The sequence below is a fragment of the Sciurus carolinensis genome, chromosome 6 (assembly GCF_902686445.1).
Source record: "Sciurus carolinensis chromosome 6, mSciCar1.2, whole genome shotgun sequence".
Lineage (NCBI taxonomy): Eukaryota > Metazoa > Chordata > Mammalia > Rodentia > Sciuridae > Sciurus > Sciurus carolinensis.
Window position 1 is genome coordinate 129,425,659 of NC_062218.1, and position 22,424 is coordinate 129,448,082.

The 22,424-nt window shown below is 34.8% G+C and overlaps 1 protein-coding gene across 6 annotated transcripts in view; it reads right to left on the reverse strand.

The window, feature by feature from the left end:
* The window catches only part of Ddx46 (DEAD-box helicase 46), an 83,675-nt gene that overhangs the window by 51,501 nt on the left and 9,750 nt on the right, over positions 1–22,424 (reverse strand). For 5 of the 6 annotated variants that reach the window (XM_047555914.1, XM_047555913.1, XM_047555911.1 and 2 more), the window contains 10 exons: positions 21,221–21,317; positions 19,990–20,155; positions 18,132–18,283; positions 16,992–17,105; positions 16,005–16,170; positions 15,333–15,453; positions 14,405–14,580; positions 13,345–13,466; positions 9,522–9,600; positions 7,716–7,798 (listed from right to left, as the gene is read on the reverse strand). In XM_047555914.1, the coding sequence (XP_047411870.1) occupies positions 7,716–7,798; positions 9,522–9,600; positions 13,345–13,466; positions 14,405–14,580; positions 15,333–15,453; positions 16,005–16,170; positions 16,992–17,105; positions 18,132–18,283; positions 19,990–20,155; positions 21,221–21,317 (1,276 nt within the window). The remainder of the gene's footprint in view (positions 1–7,715; positions 7,799–9,521; positions 9,601–13,344; positions 13,467–14,404; positions 14,581–15,332; positions 15,454–16,004; positions 16,171–16,991; positions 17,106–18,131; positions 18,284–19,989; positions 20,156–21,220; positions 21,318–22,424) is intronic. The other variant, XM_047555912.1, reaches the window with a different exon arrangement.

The following is a 22,424-nucleotide window of genomic DNA, read 5'->3' on the forward strand; positions in this document are numbered from 1 at the left end:
CCTGTGCTTGCAAGGCAAGCACTCTACCAACTGAGCTATATCCCCAGCCAAAGCAGGTATTTTTTATGTTATTGATGTTAAGCTGATACAAATTAAAATCAGTGTTATAATTCTAGGATGTTATTCTCATGGAAACCACAAAGAAAATAACTTAGATTATACACAAAAGGAAATGAGAAAAGAATTTAAATATTTCACTACCAAAAATCAACTAAAGATAAAAGACAGTAATACATGTAAGGAATGACAAAAAACTATAAGGCATATAAAAAACAAACAGTAAAATTAAAGACCTTTCTTATTACAAATTCTTTAAATGTAGTTGGATTAAACGCTAATCATAAGACAGAAAATGCATAAAATATGATCCAATAATATGCTGTCTACAAGATATCTTAGATTTTAAAATGCAAACTGAATGCAACTGAAAATAAAGAAAAAATATTTCAGAGGTGGCTATGTTAATATGAGAAAAAATAGACTAAATGAAAAAAGGTTACCACAGACAAAGGATAGTTTTAATAAAAGGTTTGATATAGCTAGAAGATTCAACATGACACATTTATGTAAACTAACGAATAGAAAGGATATAAAAGTAAGGAAACAGGACTTAATACAATAAGCCACTAGTCTAACAGGCATATACTGAATACTATATTTAAAAAAGGCATACCCATTCTCAAGTACACATGGGTATTATGTTAGGCCAAATTAAATCTCAATAGATTTTAAAAGGGGGGTGAAGCTCAGTGGCATAGTATGTCTCTAGGATACAAAATGTATCAAAGTACATTCTGCGATCACAATGGGATATTAGAACTCACTAGCAGAAGTAAAACTGGAGAATTCACAAATTTGTGGAAATTAAACACATTCTTGAATCACAAGAGGAATTAGAAAATGTGATAAATGAAAAGGAAAATCCAACATACCAAAAATTATGGGACCTAGCAAAAGCAATGCATAAGGGGCAAGTTTGGGGGTTAGGGGTGCTGGGGATATAACACGCATGCTCTACCATTGAGCTACACACTCAGCCCCGAAAGAGGAAATTTGCAGCTATAAATGCTTAGATTAAAAAACGACAGGCTGGGTGAGGTGGTGCATGTCTGTAATCCCAGGGATCTGGGAAATTAAGTCAGGAAGATTGCCAAATTCCAGGTCAGTCTTAGCAATTTACTGAGATCCCCAGCAAGACACAGACCCTGTTTCAATATAAAAAATAAAAAAGATATGAGAGATGTAGCTGAGTGGCAAAGCATCCATGAGTTCAATCCAGGACCAAAAAAGAAAAACAGCCAGGCATGATGATGCTTGCCTGTAGGCACTACTTGGGAGGCTGAGGCAGAAGTGTCACTTTATCCTAGGAGCTGGATACCAATCTGGTCAACACAGTGACACCATGTCTCAAGAAGGGAGGGGGGGAAACACATCAAACCAATAAGATAATTTTGCAACTTAAGTACCTAGAAAAAAGAACAAACTAAACCCAAAGCTAGCATAAAGGAAGAAAATAATAAAGAGCAGTTTTAAAAAAAAAAAGTTTAAGAGGAGAGATCGGTGAATTAGAGAATAGAATAGAATAGAAAAAAAGAGAAAAAAAAAAAAAATCAATGAAACCAAAAAAGATGGTTCTTTGAAACAAAACTGACAAACGGTTAGAAGAGAGAAGGTTAAAATTACTAAAATCAGAAATCAAAGTGGGGACATGACTGATTCTACAAAAATTAAAAGGATTATAAAAGTGTACTACAAATAATTACATATCAACAAACTGAATAACCTCAACGATATGGACAAATTCCCAGAAACACAAAACCTACCAAGACTGAACAAACAGAAGATCTGAATAGCTACAACTACTAAGGAGAATGAGTTGCTAAGCAAAAATATCTTCCATAAAAGAAAAGCTCTGGACCTTATAGCTTTGCTAGTGAATTCTGCCAAAAATTAAAAGAAGAATATGATTTATTCTCAAACTTTTCCAAAAAAGTAAAGAACACTTCCTAAATCATTCTACGAAGCTAGCATTACCCTGACACCAAAGTCAGACAAGCACACTACTATACACCAATACCTTTATGAACACTACTGCAAAAATCTCCAACAAAATAAAAACAAACTGAATTTGGCAGCATATTAAAAGGATCACACACCACAACCAAGTGATATTTATTCCTGAAATGCAAGGATGGTTCAAGATACAAAAAATAACTAATGTTAATGTTATGTTAACAAGAATGTTAGAAGGGAATAAAATCACATGATCCTTTCAATTGATGCAGTAAAAACATTTGACAAAATACAACACCTTTTCAGGATAAAAACACTCAATAAACTAGTAGTAGTACGGAAGCACCTCAACAAAAGAAAACTCATATGAAAAACCTACAACATCATATTTAATGGAGAAAAACTGAAAGTTAAGATCCAAGTACACAGCAAGTATGCCCATTCTCACCACTTCTATTTAACATAGAACTAGGATAGGAGTTCCAGGCAGAGGAGGTAGCCAAGAAAAATAAAGGCAACCAAACTGGAAAGGAAGAATTAAAACTGTTTACAATTAATCTTAAATGTAGAAAACCATAAAGATTTCACTAAAAAATGAGTTCAGCAAGTAGCAAGGCACATAGTCAACACACAAAAAATCATTTGCAAATCTATACACTAAAAATAAATAATTTGAAAAGGAAATTATAAAAAATACTATTTACAATAGCATCCAAAAGAATTTTAAAAAGAAAGAAAATGGAGTTGGGGATATAGCTCAGTGGAAAAGTAGCTGGCATGTATGAAGTCCTAGGTTTCATCCCCAACACCACAAAGAAAAAAAAAAATGAGAAAGAGAGAGAATAAAATACTTAGGTATTAATTTAACCCAGGAGGTAAAGATTTAAGATGAGCTGGGTGAGGTGGTACACACCTATAATCCCAATGGCTCAAGAGGCTGAGGCAGGAGAATTGTGAGTTTAAAGCTAGCCTTAGCAATTTAGTGAGGCCCTAAGCAATTTAGTGAGACCCTGTCTCAAAATAAAACATAAAAAAAAGGACTGGGGATGTGGCTCAGTGGTTAGGAACCCCTGGGTTCAATCCCCGGTTCGCGGGGGGGGGGGGGATAAAAACAGACTTTTAAGATGAAAACTACAAAATATTGCTGAAATAAAGACATAAATAAATGGAAATATACTCCATGTTCACAAATTGGAAGACAACATTGCCAAGATGTTAATACTATCCAAAGCAATCTACTGATTCAATGTAATACCTATTAAAATCCTAATGACATTTTTTGCAGAAATATAAAAACACAGACTGAGGATGTTACTCACTGAAAGAATGTCTGCACATGAGAGACCAGGTTCAATTCCTAACACCATTATACACAATAAAAAGAAAGAAAAGAAAGCTAGCTAGCTACTTCATCCTACCACTGGGATAATAAAGGGACCCTGAGAACCAAAACAACCTTAAAAAAGTACAAAGCTGGAGCCTGGCACAGTGGTGTACACCTGTAATCCAATAGCTTGGGAGATTGAGGAAGGAGGATCACAAGTTCAAAGTCAGCCTCCGCAAATTAGCAAGATCCTAAGCAACTAAGTGAGATCTTGTCTCGAAAAATAAAAAGGACAGGGGTTATGGCTCAGTGGTTGAGCCCCCTTGGGTTCAATCCTTGATACAAAAATAAAAAGAAGAAAGCTGGAAAACTCAATTTTAAAACTTATTACAAACTTACAGTAATCAAAACAAGTGTAGTAACTAACATGAAGAAACACATATAAACCAACAGAATACAAGAGAAAACCCCAAAATAAAGGCTTGCATATATGATCAAGTGATTTTTTTTTTTGGGTGGGGTGGGGGGCAGACACCAGGAACTGAACCCAGGGTGCTTAACCACTGAGCCACATCCACGGCCCTTTTTATTTTTTATTTTGAGAAAGGGTCTCCCCAAATTGCCTAGGGCCTTGCTAAATTGCTGAAGCTAGTTTCAAACTTGTAATCCTCCTGCCTCAGTCTCCCATCACTGGGATTACAGGTGTGCAACATCACGCCTGGCCCTCAAATGATTTTTGACCAGAGTTTCAAAACCACTCAAGGAGACAAAGATAAAACTTTCAAGTAAGGGAAAGCTGGATATCCACATGCTGGAATGAAACTGAACATGAAACTAACAACATGTAAAAAAATTAACTCAAAATGGATTAAAGACCTAAAGACCTAAAATTATAAAACTCTTAGAAGGAAATGTAAGAAATCCCAACACTCCCCCAAGTCTTCTTTCCCAGTCTCAGAACTAGCAGACTCCACTCCAGGCAAGAAGCTGGCTAAGACTTCTCGGGGGAAAACTGCCCAGCTCAAGATGATAGGCAGAAAATGCTAACCTTGAAAGGTCTCTAACTACAAAACACTACCAGATTACTACAGTGAACCTCAAAGTCATTAGGTCTCATTCTAGCACAAGCTTTGAAATTACTTTTTAGGCCACCAATTCCCCACCCCTTTAATGTAGGTAGGTAACAAGGGATTACCACAGAAAGCCTCTAAGCTCAGAGACCAAAACATAGAGAAAATCAATTTGGAGACTATAAACTTATAAGCAGAACAAATCTTTTAAAATGAATCAATAAAGAAAAGATTTAACTCTTAGGATACAGAATGTTGGGACTCCCAACACAAAGGAGAAACAAAGGGAAGCCTCATAATGATGAAGTTCACCAGATGATAGCTATGTAGGGAAACAGCACAATGAACCCTGACAAAAACAGGTAAGATAATGTGATTTTTTTTTTAGAAAATCTGAGATCCTCCTACCTCCTGAGATGGGGTTACAGGTGAGTGTCCTCACATCCTGCAAGTCCAGTCAGGACAATTTTTTTTTTTCTTAATATGTGAATTTTTTAAATTGGTTAAGTTATACATTAGGATTTACTTTGATATAATTATAAAGGCACAGAACATAATTTGCTCTAATTCAGTCCCCAGCATTTCTCCTTTACCTCCCTTTTTCCCTCACTCTGTTTGCTTCCCTCTACTGATCTTTCTGCTATTTATTTATAGTTTTGTTTTTTTAATTAATATCTTGTGGATATAATGGTGAGTTGCACTGTGGCACATGAATATATGTATATAGGAAAGTTAGGTCAGATTCATTCCACTGTTCTTCCCTTATCCTGTCCCTCCTCCCTCCCCTTCAATCCCCTTCCTCTACTTCACTGATCTGATCTTTCTTCTATTTTAATAGAACCTCTCCCCCACAAAGGCTTTTCTCTTCTTTTTTTCCTTTATTTTGAACTAGCTAATGCATATCAGAGAAAATAGTTGACCTTTGACTTTCTGGATCTCAGCCAGAGGAAATTTTTATCAAAATATATATTGGGTTTCTTTTTGGTACTGGGGATCGAACCCAGGGGTGCTTAACCATTAAGCCACTTCCTCAGCCCTTTTTATTTTTATTTTGAGACAGAATCTCACTAAGTTGCTTAGGCTGGCCTCCAACTTGTGACCCTCCTGCCTCAGCCTCCTGAGCTGTTGGAATTATATACCTGGCTCCAAAATACATATTAACATCACAGGGACCATTTTTGTGATTAATGGGTTAAACTTTTAGAGGATCTTTAAAATAAGCATATGACAATTACCTAGAGTCTGAAGAGTATGAATCAATGAAAATTGCTAATTTTGCAATTTAAGAGGTAGGACTTATTAAATGTTAGCCTATGAGTGTGAAAGGAGATAGAAGATAATAGGATATTTTTAAAACAGCAAAAGTGATATTGATAGGGTGTCCTTAAATTGCCGAGAGTCCTACAAAGCTGCTGAGGCTAATCTTGTTGGGATCCTCCTGCCTTAGCTTCTCCAGAGGCTGGGATTACAGGCACGTGCCACTGTGACCCATGAAGAGTATTTTCTTTGTCTTTTTCAAGAGTTCCTTGGTTAGGTAGGCACAGTGATGTATGCCTACCAACTCAGCTAGTAGGAGACTGAAGCAGAAGGACTGCAAGTTTGAGGCCAGCCTCAGCAACTTTGCAAAATCTGTCTCAAAATAAAAAATAAAAAGGGCTAGGGGTGGAAGGATGGTAGCATGAGACAGACATTATTACCCTATATACATGTATGAAAAAAAATTATTTTTAAGTAAAACAAAAATTTAAAAGGGGGAGGCTAGGGGTATAGCTGAGTGGTAAAGTGCCCCTCAGATCTATCTCCAGTATAAAAAAACAGACCCCCCCCAAAATTTTTTTTTCTGGTTCATCCACTGATTTTAAGGTGTGGCATGTATTAGAGAAAAGAATGTAAGTAGGTTTAGGAGGAGAGACTAAATGGCACTTGTGTGCTTTTTGCTAAGAATTTAAGAAAATTTGTGGAAAATAAAATGCTTAAATTTAAGATAACTTTCAAATATTTTTCAACGATTGAAAAGGAATAAGTAGGTAGGAGAAAAATATGGTATGCTCTTTTCTGTGTATAGTACCTAGAAACAACATACTGGGGATATATGTTACTGCAGTCTGAGATTACAAATTTTTATTAAAAAAATATGACAACGCACATTGCTCTTCTTAAATTTCTACTACCTTTCAAAAATGTGTTTCTAAGGCTGGGGTATAGCTCAGTGGGACAGTATTTGACTAACGTGTACAAGGCCCTGGATTCAAAAATCTAGCACCCCTTCCCTCCAAAAAAAAGTTTTTATAAATTTCTATCACTGAAATTTTGCATTTAAGCAAACTGCATATAAGAGAAATATAAAAACCTAAGCTGGCCAGGTGAAGTGGTACATGCCTATAATCCCAACAGCTCAGGAGGCTGAGGCAGGAAGATCTCAAGTTAAAAGCCAGCCTCAGCAAAAGCTAGGCACTAAGCAATTCAGTGAGACCTGTCTCTAAATAAAATACAAAATAGGGCTGGGAATGTGGCTCAGTGGTTGAGTGCCCCTGGTACTCCCTCCCAAAAAAACCTAAGCTGGACAATGCTTTGCACCTTAGTTTTTATATTTGGAAAATGTAAATATCACATGCTACCTAGATCATAAGGGTAGTTAAAGGCAGCAATTAAAACAATTTATTTGGGAAGACAATAACAACTAGAAAGTATGAAAGTTTAAGGTTAGTACTCTAATTCTAGTTTTTGTATTTTTTCTTTTTAGATATACATGACTATAGAATGTTTTACTTGTTATATGTACATGGAGTATAACTTACTCTAGGATTCCATTCTTGTGGTTGAACATGATGTAAAGTTACACTGGTGGTGTACTCATATATGAACATAGCAAAGTTATGTCCAATTTATTCTCCTGTCTTTACTCTTCCCATCTCCCCTCCCTTCCCTTCATTACCCTTTGTCTAATCCAATTAGCCTCTATTCTACCCTTCCCCCACTTATTGTTTTAGCATCCACATACCAGAGAGAACATTCAAACTTTGTTTTTGGGATTGGCTTATTTTGACAGTCTCCAGTTCTATCCATTTTCTAATTCTGGTTCGACTAAAGATGATTTTAGATTTCTAAGGAAAACTTACACAAATACCGCCTGAACAAGTTTTATAAGTAATTTGAAACATAAATATCTATTTCAATTCCATGTGTCCGTAATATTTCCAGGCAACAGAAATGTGTGTGAATTTCAGAAACCACATAAATATTTCATTCTTATGGCAGTTACACAGTTATAATTACATTTCAAAACATTTAAGAAACTTAACAATTACCTGTGGCTCAAAACCCATGTCAAACATTCTATCTGCTTCATCCAAAACAACATAAGTCACTCTTCGAAGATTTGTGACCCGACCTAAGATGAGAAGAAAAATAAAAACAAAAAGAAAAACTAAAAATCAGTCCCAATTCATTTTATGACCACCAAGAACTTAAAAAACTGTAAAGGGAACTAAAATGCCTGACTTAACCAGAGGGGTAGGTTAGGTATTTTTAAACAGTGAAAAGAAATTTTGGTCTACAATATCTTAATCTAGTGACAAATACTTTCTGACAATGGGTATATGAGGCCCTTTATTTTGTCAAACTCGTCTCTTGCATACCATCATAGGGCCTGAAGAACCTGTAAAATTCAGAAAACAGCCCTCTCCAAAACACATCATAAAACTAAGACTGAGATGAAGCATCGAGCCACATCAGCCATTATTTGACAGCATCACCTAGAAAAAAACATATTAGAGATTACAGCGTATGTGTGGAAAGCAAGTTCCAGTGCTAACTACTTCAGACGCAGAAAATTTCTTTATCTTACTTTATCATCTACTTCCATATAGTTAGAAGTTCCTTAAATGGGCAGGTCAAATCATTAATGAGAAGCTATTTAACGTCATAAGTAACTAATATATTACATAAAAACTTTAAATACAAAATACATTATATAAATATATTTTTCTATTTTTCTATACAAAGATACAACTATAATTGTATTTAAACCAGTAGGTTCCTGGTTTCTTAACCAGTGAATGCTAAATATACAGGAATCTCTTTCGAAAGACTTTAATATAAGCATTGCTATCAAATGTTGAATCAATCACCTGGCAAAACACATATAAAATAGTTATTAAAGATAAACCAAAAAGGACAGATAAAGGAAAAAGGTAAAATTAATCAAGATGAATTTCAGGAGATTTAATCAATGCAGCATTGAGAAAAAACAAGGGATTATTTAATCAGCATTCATCCCAAAACTTTTCATATGCTAAACAAGCACAATGACTTATCAAACAATTTCAATGTCACTTTGCCAACTTTATGTAGAATTAGAATTAAGTTCATACAGAAATTCAAGCAGAATGCTATTAGAAACATGCATTACTCAGCTTTTATTATCCTATTATGTATACACTGAACACTATGGAAACCTTTGAAAACATTTTCATCAAAAAATAGAAATGAGCCAAAATAAGTACTTCCTAATATTTAAGTATTTCACACTAACATTTGCAGCCCCAATTAGTTTTGCAAGGTTGGGAACAGCATTAAATTACCTACCTTTGATGGTTTAAGTCTCGGAAGCCCAGTTCTATAAATCTTGAAGGGCCTTTCTCCACAGAAGTTAAATAATGTCAACAGTTTAGTAACAGTTTTGATAGGGAATAATTTAACAAAGCACATTTGAGCTAAAAACATGCAGTATTTACAAAAGAGAAAATTTCTTGAAGCTGCAATATCTTAATTTATCTAGTATTGTAAAATACTGCAAAGAAAAAAGTCTAAATTTTATAATAACAAATAGGATAGTATTCCCAATATTTTAAAAGCAAAGCTAGGTGAAAAATGGATTTAGAATCTAAAAGCTGAAAAAGAACAGATGTAGTTGGTTCTGAAAAAAAAATTGTAAATTGAATTGCAAAAAAACCTACAGTATATGATAATAAACTTATTACAATACAAATTTAAGATATTACAGCTTTAAGAGGAAACACAGAAACCCTTTATTGGTTTCTTATATCTGCTTTGACAAAAATGTATAAAATTCAAAAATAAAACAGAACAAGAAAAAAATACCTCTGACTTACCACTGTTAGCTGCTAACATGTCAATCATTCGACCAGGTGTGCAAACAATAATTTCAGCACCTCTTTTCAGTTCAGCAATCTAATTAAAAAGATGAAATTTTCCAGTCAATCATCACTAATGCTTAAACAGATTAAAACATCTTGCATCTGGTCCTTGCATGGCTTTACCAAGCAAAACAAGGTCTGACTAGAAGACTCTAAAACCTCCTACTTAATTCTCTGGCATGCTGGAGCACTACTAATGGAATATTTAAGAGTAGCATGACCACGTGGTGCCATAAATTTGAAACCAATGAAACTATAAAATTTTACCAATTTTAATTTACCACTGTCCCTCAAAACCAAGAAAGGAAGGTAAAGAAAATACTGTAAAACACACAGAAACATATCAACGTTTTTATAATTTAGGGTTACTACCATCAGTATGTCATTAAATCAATTTCATAAGTCACAACCAGACATTTAAATAATGAAATAGAATAGAAAATACCAGGGCCCTAGACACGGAAAAAAAAAAAATTTTGAGCCCAGGGGCACTTTACCATTGAATTATGCTTCTACCCCTTCTTAAATTTTTACTTTGAGTCAAGGACTTGCTAAGTTGCTGAGGCTGGCCTCAAACTTGTGATCCTCCCATCTCAACTCCCAAGTCACTGGGATTACAGGTAGGGACCATCACACTCAGCACATGATAAAACTTTTGTTTGATTTATATAAATCTAATATGCATACATGTACCAGGTTATTTTACAAATGTATTCTTATTTTTTTAATTTGTTTTTTAAATGCACTTCTTACTACAGGATGTGCTCCAAAAAATTACAAAGATACACTTGGAAAATAAACCAAGTTTGGCCTGGGGGTGTAGCTCAGTTGCTAAGTGCCTGCCTAGCACATGTGAGGCACTGGGTTCAATTCTTAGCACCTCATAAAAATAAGCAAAAACAAACAAACAAGCAAAAAAAAAAAACCAAAGGCATTTTGTCCATCTATAACTACAAAAATAATTTCTAAAAAAAGAAAAAAAGTTTAAAAAGTTTAAATATTTAAAATAGCATTAGGATAAGGAAATCAAATATTTCTGATACTAGTCTTAAGAAAGAATTTTATTTTAAATAAGTTCAGAAAATGCCACTTAACTACATCTATTTTCCTGGTATCACAATACACATAGTTCATCAGTCTACAAAGTCTTGCAGAAAAAAAAACCTGTTTTAACTTTGTATAATCCAACATTTCCAGAACTTGTTTGTTCATAAAACCCACAAATTTTCTTCTAATTAAACAAAAATATCACTATTATTCTTTTTTAAAAATTTTTTTATTGTAAACAAATAGGATATATGTTGTTTCTCTGTTTGTAGATGGAATAAAGGCATACCATCTGTGTAATCATAAATTTACATAGGGTAATGTTGTTTGATTCATTGCTATTTTTTCCCTTCCCCCCACTCCTCCCACCCCTCTTTTCCCTCTATACAGTCCTTCCTTCCTCAACTCTTGCCCCCTTCCCACCCCCCATTATGTGTCATCATCTGCTTATCAGCGAGATCATTCATCCTTTGGTTTTTTGAGATTGGCTTATCTCACTTAGCATGATATTCTCTAATTTCATCCATTTGCCTGCAATACCATAATTTTATTATTCTTTATGGCTGAGTAATATTCCATTGTATATATATATACCACAGTTTCTTTATCCATTTGTCAATTAAAGGACATCTAGTTTGGTTCCACAATCTGGCTATTGTGAATTGAACAGCTATGAACATTGATGTGGCTGCATCTCTGTAATATGCTGATTTTAAGTTCTTTGGGTATAGGCCAAGGAGTGGGATAGCTGGGTCAAATGGTGGGTCCATTCCAAGCTTTCTGAGGAATCTCCATACTGCTTTTCAGAGTGGCTGTACTAATTTGCAACCCCACCAGCAATGAGTGTACCTTTTTCCCCACATCCTCTCCAACACCTATTGTTGCTTGGGTTCTTGATAATCGCCATTCTAATTGGGGTGAGATGGAATCTTACCCCAATTGTAAGTGTAGTTTTGATTTGCATTTCTCTTATTACTAAAGATGGTGAACATTTTTTCATATATTTATTGATTGCTTGTAGATCTTCTTCTGTGAAGTGTCTGTTCATTTCCTTAGCCCATTTGTTGATTGGATTATTTGTATTCTTGGTGTAGAGTTTTTTTTTTTTTTTTTTTTTTTTTTTTGGGTGCTGGGGATCAAACCCAGGGCCTTGTGCTTACAAGGCAAGCACTCTACCGACTGAGCTATCTCCCCAGCCCCTAGAGTTTTTTGAGTTCTTTATATATTCTGGAAATTAGTGCTCTATCTGAAGTATGATTGGCAAAGATTTTCTCCCATTCTGTAGGCTCTCTGTTCACATTGCTGATAGTTTCCTTTGCTGAGAGAAAGCTTTTTAGTTTGAATCTATCCCAGTTGTTGATTCTTGCTTTTATTTCACTATTATTCTTTAGAAGACACTTGGAGAAATGCCAAACCAGAGAGCCAAAATGGTTTAAATAATTCTTTCTAAAATCATTTACGAATGCAGATGAGACTGTGATATTACAGCATACCATACATTGCCACTTTTGAAGATGTCAACATGCATTAGAGACAATAAATGCTGGTTTGGGAATCAGAAGACCTAGGTCCTGGGGCAAATTCCAGTTCTTATTAATCTAATTGGTCAAACTTACTTAATCCTTCTCAATATTTTCTGATCTATAAGATGGAAAATATATCTGACTTCCTCAAGTAGAAGAGGAAGAACATGCTAACATAAAATGACTCCAAATTTTAAAAACAGAGCATTAACATAATCATTCTCCTCCCACCCAGCTTTTGTGTGTGGGTGTGTCAGCACTAGGGCACATGCAGTACTAGGAATTGAATCCAGGGGCACTCTAGTAGAAGGGTACTCCCTTTTACATATTATTTTTATTTTGAGACAGTCTCATTAAGTTGATGAACTGTAATCATCCTGCCTCAACCTCCCAAGTAGTTGAGATTATAGGTTTGTGCCACTGTGTGTGGCTCTACCATGTTTACTGAGATATAATCAACAAAAAATATTATTAGAGCTGGGTGGACCTTGTCAGTAATAGCAATATGGGCAGCAGAGGCAGGAAGATCACAAGTCAATTCAACAAGACTCTATCTCAAAATAAGCAATAAAGAGCTGGGGATTAGCTCAGTAGTAAAGTACTCCTGGTTTTAATCCTCAGGGTAAGTAAGTACATAAATAAGTGAAATAAATGAATAAAAATAAAAAGGGCTGGAGATACAGCTCGATGGTAAAGCATCTCTGGATTCAATCCCCAGTAAAAACATAAATACAATGAATGAATTAAGGTCTGGGGAGCTGGGCATTGTGGTGCACGCCTATAATCCCAGCAACTTGGGTGCCTAAGGCGGGATGATTGCAAATTCGAGGTCAGCCTTAGCAACTTGGTGAGGTCCTAAGCAACTTAGCAAGACCCTATCTCAAAATAAAAAATAAATGGGGCTGGGGATGTGATTAAATGATTAAGTGCCCCTGGGTTTGATTCTAGGTACCAAAAAAACACTACTTTTCGTTAATTTTAAGTACATAATACAATATTAACCACAGTCACCATATTAAGACTTAGACTTCCAGAACATATTTATTTTGCACAACATGACTCATTCTTAAAACTATTTTCACACCTAATTCTCTTTAAGGTTTTAGAAGAGTCACTTTTCAAAACACTCAAGTAAAAATCACTCTTACTTCATTGAATCATTCAATTTGAGAAATGATGGAAAAACTGAAAGTTCCTGTTATAACTACCTGCTCACTGATTCCTGTTCCTCCATAAACACAGACCACTCTAAGTCCCAATGTCTTCGAAAACTTCTTACATTCTTTAGTAATTTGTAAAGCCAGTTCTCGAGTTGGAGTCATGATGACAGCTGAAAAGATAAAATACGTCAAAAGCCTAAGTACCAAAATTCTTGAGACTAGGTTTAAAAATGTTAAGTTTTACTTCTGAAATAAAAGTCAGATCTCTCAGTCAAAAAAAATTTTTTCTTATGCAACTCTGAAAATTTTATTTCAAAAGCTTTGTAATGGCAGAGACTGTGGTGAAGGGTAGGCAAATTTTTAAGAACATGCTATAGGAAAATAAATGAAAGTTAAAAATACCACACTCAACCTTCAGGAAAATACTTGGTTGAACAGAATGCATAATTTTCAACTGCAAATCACAGAACAAAGAAAATCAAGTGACTCACTGTGTTGTAGAAGCCATATCGCTGCTTCCAGAAACAACCTTGGTCTGAATGGCTCAGACAGAGAAGAAATATACAGTGCCCTGCATTTCCAAGAAAGGAGCCAAACAATTTTCCAAAACCCTACTCAAATTTGCAGAATATATCTCTGCCAAAATGAATCAAGATCTGAATCTGAAGACCTAATCCTGAATGAAATGCTGATACTAGAGACTTATAATGTCATTAAAAAAAAAAAAAAAAAACCTTAGGAAAATACATTTCCATATTATCTTTCCATGTTGAGTTTATATATCCACTGATACTGGGCTAAGAACAGACCTCAACATAAATTAAACAGATATATGCATGAGGGGACTACCTGCCGAGTCAGAGTTTAAAAACTGAGCTGTGCCAGGAGAGGCTGTTTTTGTACTTCTGAGATGTCACTCCAGAGCTCTGAAGATTCTCACTCCACCTGCTGGTAAGGGGAAATCAGCCCCAAAGTGCCAAAATGATAAAGGAATTGTACATAAAGACATCTTTATTGTTATATTTAAGAACAATATAGACTATCAGGTCTTTCTGATTAACTGGCAATAAGGATATGTCAAAAATTAATTTAATGAGAAGAATTGTACCTATTGGCCCCTCTCCTTCTTCTAATGACCTCTGATCCATAATGTGTCTAAACATGGGCAACAGAAAAGCAATGGTCTTTCCACTTCCCGTCTTGGCAATGCCAATCAAATCTCGTCCAGACATTATAGCAGGAATCGCTTGTGTTTGGATTGGTGTGGGTTTTTCATACCCATGCCTTAGAAACAAAGAAAAGAAAGATAAGGTAAGAATTGAGATCTCCTATTGCCCCAGAATCCCATAAAATTAAGTTCTTCCAAAATGTGGCAAGTTCATACAAGAAAGTATTATTTGGCAATAAAAAGGAATGAGGTATTCAGAGATTCTACAATATGAATGAACCTTGAAAACACTGTGATTATACTAAGTGAAAAGTCAGAAAACACTACATATTATATGATACTGTTTATATAAAGATGTCTGGAATAACAAAACATAGAGACAGAACATGAATGAATGCCCAGGGTAGAGGTGATGGGAATATACAGGTTTCTTTTTGTGATGATGAAAATGTTCTAAAATTAGATGGGTGCACAACTCCATAAATATATCATTGCATTGTATACTTTAAATGTTAAGTTTCAGGGCTGGTGGTGTGGTTCAACAGTGGAGTACTTGTTCAGTATGTGCAAAGCCCTGGTTCGATCCCCAAAACCAAAAAATAAAAACATTTTTTAAAAAGTAAGCTTTATATTTAAGTTATATCTCAATAAAGCCATTTAAGAAAAAAAGAAAGAAAGACTGAGGCTGGGGGTGTAGCTCAGTGGTAGAGTGCTTGCCTAGCAAGTTTGAGGGTCTGGTTTCTATCACCAATACCCAGCAAAACAAAAGTAAGTTTTTATCATTAGAGTAAAAATGTAACGAAGAGATATTTGTTTGAAAGGGCAATTTTGAGTAGCAAGACATTGAAAAATGTGGACAACCACTTACTTTTTGAGAGAATTTAAGATTTTCATGGAAATTCCACACTGGACCCACGATTTAATTGGTTTGGGGCAACCTTTTCCTTTGACTGTGATACCCTCCATTTCCAATCGAAATACATTCACCTCTACAAAACAAAACCCAGATCAAAATTCCTGGTGCCTTCTATTTCAATTAGTCATGGTAGGACTAAAAATCATGAGCTATATTTTTCTCCCCAATATTAACAAACATAATCTTATAGAAGAGTTATAGGAGGAAGCAGTGAGTCAGTTAAAGCAATTACTATAGCAAACAACTAAGGATGATTCTAATTTCAATAGCCTGATTTTCATTTTTTTCTTAATCTACAATAACAATAACAAACAACTGACAAGTAATACAGCTATTTATTCTACCATGATTTGTCCAATTACCCTTATTCAACCAACAGCACTCATATTCACCATGTCTCCTCTCAAGTACCAGAAGGACTAAAAGAAATATTTAATGTCAACCTCATATGAATCGTTTTTAAACCCTAAAATCAAGTACAGAGCTGAATTAATTTTGCTCATTTAAAAAATATTTCCCATAAAACCCTCCAACTCACAGGTTTGTCCACATTAATCCTAAGCAGAGTGAAGTGTACCTTCCTTTGATCCCACGATAACCAATAAACAAATAAAAGAACTTTACCCTCTTGAGACATTTTTGCTAGTTCTGGAACTTCAACATAAAAGTTTTTTCTGAAAGGTTCATATTCAATTTTTCCATGATCAACTGGCTCCAAAAGTTTTCTCTGTTTGGTCTGATAGCCTGTAAGGGCCGTCTGAAGATCAACTTCTTCCTCCTCTGAAGAATACTTTAGTTGACCAAAAAAAAGGAAAAAGTTCATTATTATTGTCCTCTTATAGGAAGCAACAGTTCCAGCTTTTAAAAGTCTCCTCTCCTAGAAACTACTCTTGGGCTCTTTTTGCTTTTATACTTTCTAAAAGAGACTACTTAACCCATGAGATTTTTGTGCTACTCCAGAACTTAAAACCTAATTTCAAAAATCACTTCAAATGACTCCTGTCATTTAGAGTAAAAATAACACCTCTTGCAAAGTTTTACAACATAATCTTTTTTCTTTGCCCTTATAGAAAGCTATATTGCAATATAAAATTACAGTAATTCTCAGAGATGGCTTAATGAAATTTTGCTATTGTTTTGACTATATAAATTTTCACAGCATATGTTAATGGTAAGAAATTTAATTCATTCTGTCATTTCATTTCTCTCCATATTGTATACTTGATGTGAGTTGATAAGAGGGAAGGGGATGAAAAAATCGACATAGAGCAAAGAATGAAAGACTTCAGGGGGCTGGAGTCCTGACTCAGTGATAGAGCGCTTGCTTAGCATGTGTGAGGCACTGGGTTCAACTCTTAGCACCACATAAAAATAAATAAAATATAGGTATTGTGTCCACCTACAACTAAAAAAAATTAAAAAAAAAAAAAAAAGACTTCAGAATGTTCTACCATATTTAAATACTACTATATTACTAAGAGGAGCAAGGATTCCTCATAATAGTCTGCACACTGAATAATACGACTCCATCAATGGTATACAATAAATGTTTGTAGGATACTGCCATGAATAAAGTCAAAATTAAAAAAAAAAAAAAAAAAAAAAAATCACCTCCATGGCATCCTGGTCATTCTCCATCAGCTCACCTTTCTTCTTATCAGAATCTACAACTGCCTTTTTGGTTGTCACAACAGTGACAACTTTTGTGACTGTTGGCCCAGACTTCTAAAATAAAAAAGCAATATAAATTGTTTTGCAAAAGGGAAAAACAAGTTATACACTAAATTCAGAACAATTGTATCACAATTTATAATCAAATTAATTTAGTGACAATTTATTGAAAAGACAAATAGCAGTGTGTTTTCCCCTCTAATTTGTATAAACTTTTAAATGTAATATAATTTACATTTTATATGTGTATGTATACACATACACACACAATCCCCCACCTCTCCCTGACAGTATTAGGGATTGAACTCAGGGGCACTCTACCACTGAGTTACACCCCAATCCCTTTTCACTTTTTATTTGGAGACAGGGTCTCACTAAGTTACCAAGGCTGCCCTTACATTTGCAATCCTCCTCAATCAGTGTCCCCAGTAGCTGGGATGGACTGGCCTTGAATTTGCAATCCTCCTGCCTCAGCCAGCCAAGGCGCTGGGAGTAAATTACAGGCGTGCGCTACCATGCGTAGTTTAATTACATTACATTGTGTAACACATTTATATATACATGGTTTATTCCACAATATATCTCACATGATATGATGATATATTTTTAAAATACTATTAAATGATACTTTTCACTCATTAGACAAGCCAGGCACTGTTCTGGGAGTTTGGATGAATCAAACAGGTCAAGGTCACTGTTCTTTGGGAGTTTATTTTGAAGGCAGGAGGAAAAAAGAGAAAGCACAATAAAAATTATATAATATATGAAAAGGTAATAAATGCTCTTAAGAAAAGTGTGAGGGGATCACTGAGAATTTGGAAAGGACATGAGACAGTAATATATAAACAAAGATACTAAACAAAGATGGTGGTAATAGAAGGACTTTTGATGTATATTTACAACTAAAATTCATCAGTTTCTCTGGTACTTAGAAAAAGTATTGTCATCTCTGAGGTGAGGGAAAAAAAAACAAAACATCAACTCAATTAAAAATACAAATCAATAGTTGGATAACGCAAGGATAAATTAAGTTTTCCAAGTGGGATATAAATCTTTAAAAAGAAGAAAAAAATGCCATACCTTTTCATTTCCCCCACCACCTTTTACACTTCTCATATTAAACTTTTTCACTTCTTCTTTCACTTCTTCCATGTACGCATCTAATGGATCTAATTCCTCACCCTCCATTTCATTTCCTTCCTTTTCAGCTTCTGCAGGATCATCTTCATCATCTAAAATATCAGAATATATTCTTTGTGTTTTAAAATACTTCACACAGACCATCTTACCTTTCTAACCTTTTCTCCCATTGCTAACGTCCACCCTTTCCAATTACTCCAGTCACGCTACAGTTCAATACTTACACTTAGAAGTTTTTAAACTTTTAAATCATGCATTACTATTTTTTTGCTGGGGGTTGGGTGGTTACTGGGGATTAAACCTAGGGCAAGTGTTCAACCACTGAATTATATCCCCAGCCTTTTATATTTTATTTTAAGACAAGGTCTTACTAATTTGCCCAGGCTGCCCTTGAACTTGCAGTCTTTCTGACTCAGTCTTCCAAGCAGTTGGGATTATAAGTCTGCACATCAAACCCAACAATGTATCAATGATAGAAAAAGAAATGCTAACAAGTTACTTAACTGAAAAGGGGGAAAAATTGGCTGGGGTTAGTAGTAGAGTACTTGCCTACCATGTGTAAGGCACTGGGTTCGATCTTTAGCACCACATCCAGTTTCAGATTTTATAGTTATATTACTAGAAGCAGAACTAAAAACTTTCTCTGCTAAATGACATTTACAATCATTTATTTTCTTTCAAGTAACCTAATCAAAGGAAGAAAAAATGGCACATCACTCTTAACTCAAAATAATTTTATGTAACGAAGACATCATGATCATTTATAGATATAATCCATGCATTTATTTAAACCACTTTGGAACTTTCAGATGAGGGTCGTGAAAACATGCCCTTCATTTACTCTCATTATAACATTCATACTGGTAACAACAAAATTAAAGAGCTGTCCCTTGTGGTGGTACATGCCTGTAATCCCAGCAACTTGGGAGGCTGAGGTAGGAGAATCAAAAGTTCAAGGCCACCATCTGCAACTTAGCAAGATCCTGTCTCAAAATATAAAATTTTAAAAAGGGCCAGGGATGTAGTTCGGTGGTAGACTGCCCCTGAGTTCAAACTCCAGTACAAAATAAGAAAGGAAGAAAGGAAAAAAAAAACAAAAAACAAGTACCCAAATATATATATTTGCACACCAATGCTCACAGCAGCATTATTCACACTAACCAAAATACAAAAACAACCTAAATGTCCAATAACAAATGAATAAACACAATGTGGCATATACCACAAAGAAATATTATTTAGTCATTTAAAGAAATTCTGACACAAGCAAGTTTCATATGGATGAACCTTTAAGAAACCGTGCTCAGTGAAACAAACCAGACACAAAAGAACAAATATTGAATGATTCCACTTCTATGAGTTACCTAAAATGGGCAAATTCTTTGAAACTGAAAGTCGAAAAAAGGGGGGCTGGGGTTGTAGCTCAGTGGTAGAGCGCTTGCCTAGCACACTTGTGAGACACTGGGTTCAATCCTCTGCACCACATAAAAAAATAAAATAAAGGTATTATGTCCATTTACATCTGAAAAAATATTTTAAAAAGTAAATTGAATAAAGGTTACAAGGGGCTGAAGGAGGCAGGATGGTAAGTTATTAATGAGTATAGAGTTTCTGTTTAGAATGATGAAAAAGTCCAGAAAATAAATGGTTACAACAGCTCTCCAACACTTATTACCACTGAATTGTCTACTTTTAAATTGTAAATATATCATGTATATTTTCCACAATTCCAAAAAAAAGCCCCCTAATCCTAATATGAAGTTTACTAATAATTCTGGAATATAACAAATAAATATACCATCATCATCTTCTAAACTCCATTTTTTTCCTTGTTTCATCTCTTCAATTTCTTTTTTCAATTCCCCTATGTTTTCCATGGCCTTTTTACGTTGCTCTTCTCGCCATTTTTCAACTCTTTCTTTTCGCTTTCTCATTTCTTCTTCCAGCTTATTCTGGTCGAAGTTCTTGGGAAAGGAAAGAGAGAGGGAAAATAAAAAGCAAAACCAATATTAGCAGTTTTACTCCAATAGATAGTCCAAATAAGTTCTCCAAATATAAATAAGGAAAAAAAAAATAGGTACAAATTTAAACTGCTAAATGTAGACCAGATTTACTAGATTATGTATCTTTAAAACTAAACTCGTAAGCCAGGTAGCACAAGCCTAAAATTCCAGCAACTTGGGAGGATGAAGTAGGAGGATTACAAGTTTGAGGCTAGCCTCAGCAACTTAGTGAGACTGTATCTCAAAATAAAAAGGACTGGGGATATAGCTCTCTGGTAAAGTGTCTCTGGGTTCAATCCCCAGTAACAAAAATGAATAAATACGGAAGTACAAACATACAACTTTTTTTGGAGGTCAATTTGACATTTACATGGTCTAATCACATTTTACAAATAAAAACAGATGATATGTATAAAATGCAATTTTTACCAGAAGAAGTTTCTCATGGGGACAACTATTATGTCATCTTCCTGTTTATCTTATTGTCATAATATATTTAAAAATTAAGCACAGGGCTGGCAATGTACCTCAGAAAGTACTTGTCTTAGATGTATGAGGTTTTGTGTCCAATCCCTAGTACCCAACCCAAAAGGGGAAAAAAGTGCCAAGTGTGGCAGTGCAAACCTGTATCCCAGCAACTCAGGAGGCTGAGGCAGGAGGATTGTAAGTTTGAGGTAGTCTCAGCAACTTAGTAAGGCCCTAAGCAACTTAGCAAGATCCTGTCTCAAAATAAAATATAAAAAGGGCTAAGAGGGCTGGGGAGGTAGCTCAGCTGGTAGAGTGCTTGCCTTACAAGCACAAGGCCATGAGTTCGATCCCCAGTACCACAAAAAAAAAAAAAAAAAAAAAAAAGGGCTAAGGATGTAGCTCAGTGGTAGAGTGCCCTGGGTTCCATCCCTAGAGTACTGGAAGCTGCGGGGGAGAAGTGGGGGATGATTAAGCTATATGTCATTAAGGAAACAAATAATTTGTCACCATGGAAACAAGACTGATATCACAGGATTATTTGTAAGTTAGTAAACATACGCCAGCATCTTTTTCTTTTTCATCCTCCTTGTCATCTTTGTCTTTTTTCTTCTCTTTAGAACCTTCCCCACTTTCTGTTTTCTCTTTGGACCTAGACCTACCAAAAAAGAGAAAGAGAGAGAGATGTCATCTATTTGTCCTTGGAAACATTCATTTTAAAATGCTTTCACAGACTAGTATTTCACTTTTTTAGGTAAGAAATAAACTTCTAGAAATCAACTGCATTTTCATATTACATTAAAAAACATCCTGAAAATAATAATGAAAAAATTAATCCCTGACACCAATGGCAAGGAATACTATTTGGAAATCTAACCAAGAAAATGTGAATATACCATTTAAAAAACAATTATGAAATTTAAATAGGAAAATGAAAACTTAAATAATGAAAGAAATACACTAAGATCTTCACGTTTTGCAAGGTAATTTATGTATATAGTAAGATTTAAAATCACAATGGGGTGCTGGGGTTGTGGTTCAGTGGTAGGGCACTTGCCTAGCCTGTGTGAGGTACTGGGTTCAATTCTCAGGACACATTAAAAACAAATAAATAAATAAGTAAAATAAAGGTATTTTGTCCATCAGCAACTAAAATAAAAAATTAATTTTTTTTTAAATCACAATGGGGGGCTGGGATGGTGGCTCAGTGGTAGAGTGCTTGCCTAGATGTGTGAAACACTGAATTTGATTCTGAGCACTGCATACAAATAAATAAATTAAAGGTTCATCAACTAATAAAAATATTAAAAAAAAAAACACAATGGGTTTGCATTTGACTTATGATTTCTTATAATGAATAAAAATGTCTTAATGTTAATGTGATCAAATTAGTCAATCTTCCCCCCACTTTTTGGTGCTTTTCTGAGTTTAGAAATACTTGCGGATTTGATGAAGACAGAGACAAAAAAGATATTTTCCAGCATAAACTTGTAAAGGTTTAATTTTGCCATCTACTTTGGTCTTTAATCTACCTGGAATTGCTTTGTGTGCACACAGTGAGGTAGATGGTTTTATTTCATCGTGGACTAGCAAATGAAACTAACACCATAAAAACTTGTCCTCAATGACTCCCAGTGGCCCCTCTTTCATTTATCAAATGATCATGTAGATCTGTTTCTCGGCTCTTTACATGTTCCACTGATCTATTTGCCCAGTCCTGATTTCTATAATTTTTTGACAATCTTCGGAGACTTCAGAAGTCCTC